The 8,522-nt window shown below is 62.6% G+C and overlaps 1 protein-coding gene across 1 annotated transcript; it reads right to left on the reverse strand.

Annotated features, from left to right (window-relative positions):
- Window positions 1–113: 113 nt before the first annotated feature.
- Window positions 114–8,519, reverse strand: VMA22 (vacuolar ATPase assembly factor VMA22; the record flags this gene model as incomplete). The annotated part of the gene is made up of 7 exons (XM_080361736.1): window positions 114–221; window positions 1,657–1,896; window positions 2,871–3,012; window positions 3,961–4,060; window positions 5,860–5,963; window positions 8,169–8,275; window positions 8,348–8,519. 7 exons carry the CDS (start codon window positions 8,517–8,519, stop codon window positions 205–207), a joined length of 882 nt encoding a protein of 293 aa, XP_080217862.1. The 3' UTR covers window positions 114–204.
- Between the last annotated feature and the right edge of the window lie 3 nt (window positions 8,520–8,522).

Raw genomic sequence — 8,522 nt, forward strand, 5'->3', positions numbered from 1 at the left:
GGCCGCCAGGTGACACTGGTGACATCAAACAGACCCCAATATGGCCGCCAGGTGACATCGGTGACATCAAAGTGACCCCAATACAGGTGAGGAGGTGACACTTGGTGACACTTGGTGACACTTGTTGTTTATTGGAGGGGACAGCGGTGGCACCCGTCACAGGTTGGGGACGTCGCTGTCACCTCCGGGTGGGTCCCCACGTTGTCACCCGCGGGTGTCACCTGGGGGATCAGGGGTACGTGGGTCCCCAAGGGTGCTGGTGGCACCTCAGGTCCCCATGTCCCACATGGGCTTGATGTCCCCAAGGGTCTCAGTGTCCCCAAGGGTCCTGGTGTCACCCAAGAGTCCCCGTGTCCCCCATGGTCTCAATGTCCCCAAGGGTCCTGGTGTCACCTGAGCTCCCCATGTCCCCAGTTGTCCCCATGTCCCCCATGGTCTCGATGTCCCCAAGGGTCTCAATGTCCCCAAGAGTCCCCGTGTCCCCCATGGTCTCAATGTCCCCAAAGGTCTCAATGTCCCCAAGGGTCCTGGTGTCACCCAAGAGTCCCCATGCCCCCATGGTCTCAATGTCCCCAAGGGTCTCAGTGTCCCCAAGGGTCCCAGTGTCCCCCATGGTCTCAATGTCCCCAAGGGTCTCAATGTCCCCAGGGCTCCCCGTGTCCCCCATGGTCTCAATGTCCCCAAGGGTCCTGGTGTCACCTGAGGTCCCCATGTCCCCCATGGTCTCAATGTCCCCAAGGGTCCCAGTGTCCCCCATGGTCTCAATGTCCCCAATGGTCTCAATGTCCCCAAGGGTCTCAGTGTCCCCCATGGTCTCAATGTCTCCAAGGGTCCCCATGTCCCCCATGGTCTCGATGTCCCCAAGGGTTTCAGTGTCCCCAAGGGTCCCCATGTCCCCCATGGTCTCGATGTCCCCAAGGGTCTCAGTGTCCCCAAGGGTCCCAGTGTCCCCCATGGTCTCAATGTCCCCAAGGGTCCCAGTGTCCCCCATGGTCTTAATGTCCCCAAAGGGTCTCCGTGTCCCCCATGGTCTCCATGTCCCCAAGAGTCTCAATGTCCCCAAGGGTCCCCATGTCCTCCATGGTCTCAATGTCCCCAAAGGGTCCCCGTGTCCCCCATGGTCTCAATGTCCCCAAGGGTCTCAGTGTCACCTGAGCTCCCCATGTCCCCAATTGTCCCCATGTCCCCCATGGTCTCAATGTCCCAAAGGGTCCCCATGTCCCCCATGGTCTCGATGTCCCCAAGGGTCCTGGTGTCACCTGAGCTCCCCATGTCCCCCATGGTCTCAATGTCCCCAAGGGTCCCCATGTCCCCCATGGTCTCAATGTCCCCAAGGGTCTCAGTGTCACCTGATGTCCCCATGTCCCCCGTGGTCTCATTGTCCCCAAGGGTCTCGCTGTCCCCAATGGTCTCAATGTCCCCCGTGGTCTCAATGTCCCCAAGGGTCTCAGTGTCACCTGAGGTCCCCGTGTCCCCCGTGGTCTCATTGTCCCCAACGCTCTCGCTGTCCCCAATGGTCTCAATGTCCCCCGTGGTCTCAATGTCCCCAAGGGTCCCAGTGTCCCCCATGGTCTTGATGTCCCCATGGGTCCTGGTGTCACCCAAGAGTCCCCATGTCCCCCCCAGTCTCGATGTCCGCAAGGGTCTCAGTGTCACCTGAGCTCCCCGTGTCCCCCGTGGTCTCATTGTCCCCGACGCTCTCGCTGTCCCCGATGGTCTCAATGTCCCCGATGGTCTCAATGTCCCCCGTGGTCCCAATGTCCCCGATGGTCTCGATGTCCCCGATGTCCCCGCTGTCCCCCCGTTTCCGTTTCATTGCCATCAGTTGCCGGTACCGGTTGGTGGCCGCTGTGAGCGCCCCCTGCAGGCCGGCCAGCTCCACCACCACCGCCACCCCTGGGGTCAGAGGTCACGGGGTCAGAGGTCACGGGGTCAGAGGTCACAAGGGGGGGGTCAGAGGTCACAGGGCGGGGGGACACTAAGAGGTGACCCAGGGTCATAACCTTTAACCCTTTCCACCCTTTACTTTGGGGTCCCACCCCCAGGTTTTGGGGAACTCCCTCCCCCCAGTTTTGGGGACACCCCCCCCCCTTGAATATCCAGGACCCCCAAGATCATTGGGACCCCCTCCAAGATTTGGGGACCCCCCCCGCCCTTGAATTTCCAGGACCCCAAATATCTTTGAGACCCCCCTAAAGTATTGGGGACCCCCCCTTGAATATCCAGGAACCCCAAGATCATTGGGACCCCCCCCCCAAAATTCTGGGGACCCCCCAAGATTTAGAGACCCCCCCCAACATTTGGGGACCCCCTCTTTGAATCTCCAGGACCCCCAAGATCTTTGGGCCCCCCCTAAAGTATTGGGGACCCCCCAAAGTTTTAGGGACCCCCCCCTGAATTTCTGGGGACCCCCAAGATCTTTGGGACCCCCCCCAAGTCTTTGGGACCCTCCGGAGGTTTTGGGGACCCCCCCAACCTTTGGGGACCCCTCCTTGAATATCCAGGACCCCCAACATCTTTGGGACCCCCCCCCAAGTCCTGGGGACCCTCCCAAGGTTTTGGGGACCCCCCCCAACATTTGGGGACCCTCCCTTGAATATCCAGGACCCCCAAGATCTTTGGGACCCCCCCCAAGTCTTGGGGACCCTCCAAAGTTTTGGGGACCCCCCCTTGAATATCCAGGACCCCCAAGATCTTTGGGACCCCCCCCAAGTTTTGGGGACCCTCCCGAAGTTTTGGGGACCCCCCCTTGAATTTCCAGGACCCCCAAGATCTTTGGGACCCCCCCCCGAAGTATTGGGGACCCCCCCCAGGTATTGGGGCCCCCCCCATTTTTGGGGACCCCCCCATTTTTGGGGTGCCCCCCTCACCTCTGCTGAAGTTCCCCTGCGCCCTCCTCAGGCTGGGGGGCACTAGGACCCCAAACCACCTCAGGGGGTCGTGGGGGTCCCGGGGGGGGGACGTTGGGGTCCCCTCCCCAGAAATGGGGTCACCCCCGGCGCTGCCGCAGCCCTGGGGGGGCACAGACAACCCACATTAATGGGGGGGGGTCAGCAGCACCCATAAACATCCCCCAGCACCCATAGAAACACCCTAGGACCCATAGACACCCAACTCATAGACCCCCAACCCATAGACCCCCCCACCTATAGACCCCCCACCCATAGACCCCCCCAGCACCCATAGATCCCCCAACACCCATAACCCCCACCCATAGACCCCTCCAGCACCCATAGAACCCTCAGCACCCATAGACACCCACCCATAGACCCCCGACCCATAGACTCCCGACCCATAGACCCCCACCCATAGATCCCAAACCCTTAGACCACCCAGCACCCATAGGCCCCCCCGCACCCATAGTCCCCTCACCCATAGGGCCCCCCCAACACCCATAGACCCCCACCCATAGAACCCCCCCGGCACCTATAGGCCCCCCCTCATAGACCCCCCACCCATAGACCCCCCAACACCCATAGACCCCCAGCACCTATAGACCCCCCAGCACCCATAGGCCCCCCCAGCACCCATAGACCCCCCAGCACCCATAGAATCCCAGCACCTATAGATCCCCCACCCATGAATCCCCAACACCCATAGACCCCCAACCCTTAGACTCCCCACCCATAGACCCCCAACCCATAGACACCCAGCACCTATAGACCTCCAGCACCCATAGGCCCCCCCCCTGCACCCACAGACCCCCCACCCATAGACCCCCAGCACCTATAGACCCCAGCACCCATAGGCCCCCCCCCTAGCATCCACAGACCCCCACCCATAGACCCCCATCACCCATAGGCCCCCCCGAGCACCCACAGACCCCAACCCTTAGACCCCCATCACCCATAGACCCTCCACCCATAGACCCCCAGCACCTACAGAACCCCCAGCACCCATAGACCCCCACTCATAGACCACCCAGCACCCATAGACCCCCCACCCATAGACCCCCCCCACCCATGGGTGCCCCCCCGCACCGTCATTGCCCCCCCGGGGCTGTTGGGGGTCCCGTGTCCCCGTCACCTCCAGGAAGTCCCAGTGTCCCCCCGGGTCCTGCCTGGGGACATACAGGACATGGAACCCCCCGTGTGTCCCCATGTCCCCCCAGTGTCCCCATGTCCCTCCAGTGCCCTATGTCCCCCAGTGTCCCCATGTCCCCCAGTGTCCCCATGTGTCCCCAGTGTCCCCATGTCCCCAGTGTCCCCATGTCCCTCAGTGTCCCCATGTCCCCCCTGCAGTGTCCCCAGTGTCCTCATGTCCCCCCAGTGTCCCCATGTCCCCCCAGTGTCCCCATGTCCCTCAGTGTCCCCATGTTACCCCAGTGCCCCATGTTCCCCCCACAGTGTCCCCAGTGTCCTCATGTCCCCCCAGTGTCCCCATGTCCCCCCCAGTGTCCCCATGTCCCCCCCACAGTGTCCCCATGTCCTTCAGTGTCCCCATATCCCCCAGTGACCCCACGTACCCCCAGTGCCCCATATGTCCTCATGTCCCCATGTCCCCCACAGTGTCCCCTTATCCACCAGTGTCCCCATGTCCCCCAGTGTCCCCATGTCCCCCCGGTGTCCCCATGGCCCCCAGTGTCCCCCAGTGTCCCCATGTGTCCTCATGTCCCCCCAGTGTCCCCATGTCCCCCCCGCAGTGTCCCCATGTCCCCCCAGTGTCCCCATGTCCCCCAGTGCCCCCATATGTCCCCATGTCCCCCCAGTGTCCCATGTCCTTCAGTGTCCCCATGTCCCCCCCGCAGTGTCCCCAGTGTCCTCATGTCCCCATGTCCCCCCAGTGCCCCATGTGTTCTCATGTCCCCCACTGTCCCCATGTCCCCCCCACAGTGTCTTCAGTGTCCCCATGTCCCCCAGTGTCCCCATGTCCCCCCAGTGACCCATGTGTTCTCATGTCCCCCAGTGTCCCCATGTCCCCCATTGTCCCCATATGTCCCCATGTCCCCCAGTGTCCTCATGTCCCCCCAGTGCCCCATGTGTTCTCATGTCCCCCACTGTCCCCATGTCCCCCCCACAGTGTCTTCAGTGTCCCCATGTCCCCCAGTGTCCCCATGTCCCCCCAGTGCCCCATGTGTTCTCATGTCCCCCACTGTCCCCATGTCCCCCAGTGTCCCCATATGTCCCCATGTCCCCCAGTGTCCCCATGTCCCCCCAGTGCCCCATGTGTTCTCATGTCCTCCAGTGTCCCCATGTCCCCCCCACAGTGTCTTCAGTGTCCCCATGTCCCCCCAGTGTCCCCATGTGTCCTCATGTCCCCCCAGTGTTCCCATGTCCCCCAGTGTCCCCATATGTCCCCATGTCCCCCAGTGTCCCCATATGTCCCCATGTCCCCCCAGTGTCCCCATGTCCCCCAGTGTCCCCATGTCCCCCCAGTGTCCTCATTGTCCTCCCAGTGCCCCCATGTCCCCCAGTGTCCCCATGTCCCCCAGTGCCCCCCACATCCTCCAGTGTCTCCATGTCCCCCCCGCAGTGTCCCCATGTCCCTCCGGTGTCCCCATGTCCCCCGCAGTGTCCCCATGTTCCTCAGTGTCCCCATGTGCCCCCAGTGTCCCCATGTGTCCTCATGTCCCCCCCAGTGTCCCCATGTGTCCCCTCAGTGTCCCCATGTCCCCCAGTGTCCCCATGTGTCCCCTCAGTGTCCCCATGTCCCCCCAGTGTCCCCGCAGTGTCCCCATATGTCCCCATGTCCCCCCAGTGTCATGTCCCCCAGTGTCCCCATGTCCCCCAGTGCCCCCACATCCTCCAGTGTCCCCATGTCCCCCAGTGCCCCATACCCCCTCAGTGTCCCCATGTCCCCCCAATGCCCCCATGTCCCCCCAGTGTCCCCAAGTCCCCCCGAGTCCCCCGATGTCCCCACCTGGGCAGGACCGTGACGCGGGGGACAATGGTGGCCCCGTACTGGAGGGACGAGACCCGGTGACACCCCAGGGAGTAACGGGACTGGGACAGGGACAGCCAGCCCTGGGGACAGGGGACATGGGGACACGGCTCAGGGCTTGTGGGGACAGGGGGTGACATGGGGTGACGTGTCCCCATGTTTCCCTGTCCCCATGTCCCCCTGTCCCCATATCCCACTGTCCCCATGTCCCCATATTCCCATCCCCTTTTCCCCCTGTCTCCATGTCCCCCTGTCTGTCCCCATATCCCTCAAGTCCCCCTGTCCCATGTCCCCCGTCTGTCCCCACATCCCCCTGTCCCCATGTCCCCCTGTCTGTCCCCATATCCCTCAAGTCCCCATGTCCCCCTGTCCCCATATACCCATGTCCCCCTGTCTGTCCCCCTGTCCCCGTCTGTCCCCATGTCCCCCTGTCTGTCCACATATCCCCATGTCCCCATGTCCCCCTGTCCCCCTGTCCCATGTCCCCCTGTCTGTCCCCATTATCCCTCAAGTCCCCATGTCCCCCTGTCCCCATATCCCCCTGTCCCATATCCCCCTGTCTGTCCCCATGTCCCTCTGTCTGTCCCCATTATCCCTCAAGTCCCCATGTCCCCCTGTCCCCATGTCTGTCCCCATTATCCCTCAAGTCCCACTGTCCCCGTATCCCCATGTCTCCCTGTCCCCATATCCCACTGTCCCCATGTCCCACTGTCCCCATGTCCCACTGTCCCCATATCCCTCAAGTCCCCCTGTCCCCATGTCCCCTTGTCCCCCTGTCCCCCTGTCTGTCCCGATATCCCCCTGTCCCCATATCCCACTGTCCCCTTGTCCCCATATCCCTCAAGTTCCCATGTCCCCATGTCCCCCTGTCCCCATATCCCCCTGTCCCCATGTCCCCATATCATGTTCCCACATCCCCATTGATGTCCCCATGTCAGTCCCCTGTCCCCCTGTCCCCATATCATGTCCCCACATCCCCATATTATGTCCTCACATCCTATTGATGTCCCCCTGTCCCCATGTCCCCATGTCCCCATATCCCCCTGTCCCCATGTCCCCCTGTCTGTCCCCCTGTCCCCATGTCCCCATATCCCCCTGTCTGTCCCCATATCCCTCAAGTCCCCCTGTCCCCATATCCCCATGTCCCCCTGTCTGTCCCCTGTCCCCATATCCCCCTGTCCCTGTGTCCCTATGTCCCCCTGTCACCATATCCCCCTGTCCCCCTGTCCCACTATCCCCATGTCCCCATATTCCCATCCCCTTGTCCCCATGTCCCACTGTCTGTCCCCATACCACTCAAGTCCCCATGTACCTAGTCCCCCTGTCTGTCCCCATGTCCCCCTGTCTGTCCCCTGTCTCCATATCCCACTATCCCCATATCCCCCTGTCTGTCCCCATATCCCCCTGTCCCCATATCCCCCTGTCCCCATATCCCTATATCCCCCTGTCCCCATGTCCCCCTGTCCCGCTGTCCCCATATCCCCGTGTCCTCCTGTCCCCATATCCCCCTGTCCCCATTGTCCCCATGTCTCCCTGTCCCATGTCCCCCTGTCCCCATGTCCCCCTGTCTGTCCCCATGTCTCCCTGTCCCATGTCCCCCTGTCCCCATGTCCCCCTGTCTGTCCCCATGTCTCCCTGTCCCATGTCCCCCCTGTCCCCATGTCCCCCTGTCTGTCCCCATATCCCTCAAGTCTCCATATCCCCCATGTCCCCCTGTCCCCATGTCCCCATATCATGTTCCCACATCCCTATTGATGTCTCCATGTCTGTCCCCTGTCCCCATATCATGTCTCCACATCCCCATATTATGTCCCCACATCCTATTGATGTCCCCATGTCCCCATATCCCCCTGTCCCCATATCCCCCTGTCCCCATGTCCCCCTGTCCCCATGTCCCCCTGTCTGTCCCCTGTCCTCCTGTCCCATATCCCCGTCTGTCCCCCTGTCCCTCTGTCTGTCCCCTTGTCCCCATATCCCCCTGTCTGTCCCCATGTCCCTATGTTCCCATGTCCCCCTGTCCCCATGTCCCCCTGTCTCCATATCCCCCTGTCCCCATATTCCTGTCCCCATGTCCCCCTGTCCCCTTGTCCCCCTGTCCCATGTCCCTCTGTCCCCCTGTCCCCATGTCTCCCTGTCCCCATATCCCCCTGTCTGTCCCCATGTCCCCCTGTCTGTCCCCTGTCCCCCTGTCTGTCCCCATGTCCCCCTGTCTGTCCCCCTGTCTGTCCCCATGTCCCCCTGTCTGTCCCCCTGTCTGTCCCCCTGTCTGTCCCCCTGTCCCCTCTCACCTCCCTCATCAGCCCCTCCAGCTCCTCCCGTTTCTTCTCCAGCGCCTCCAGCACCCCCAGCAGCTCCAGCAGCGCCCCGTCTAGCTCCATATCCAGCCCGGGCGACCCTATAGAAACAAACAGAGCGTTATGGGCGACCCTATAGAAACAAACACCCCCCCGGGGCGCCCCTCACGGACCCTCCATCGCCGCCGCTACCGGCCCGCGCCGCGGCCTCACTCCGCGCCGCCGCCTCCTCCAATCGCAGCCTCCCCCGCCGCTCCTCCGCCAATCAGCGCTCGCAGCGAGGCGGGAGGCGGGGCTTGGCTGAGGGCCGGCGGGGCTGTGGGATGAAGCCGGCTCGGCCGCCATCTT

The sequence above is a fragment of the Nesoenas mayeri genome (genome assembly GCF_963082525.1).
Source record: "Nesoenas mayeri genome assembly, chromosome: 38".
Classification (NCBI taxonomy): Eukaryota; Metazoa; Chordata; class Aves; order Columbiformes; family Columbidae; genus Nesoenas; species Nesoenas mayeri.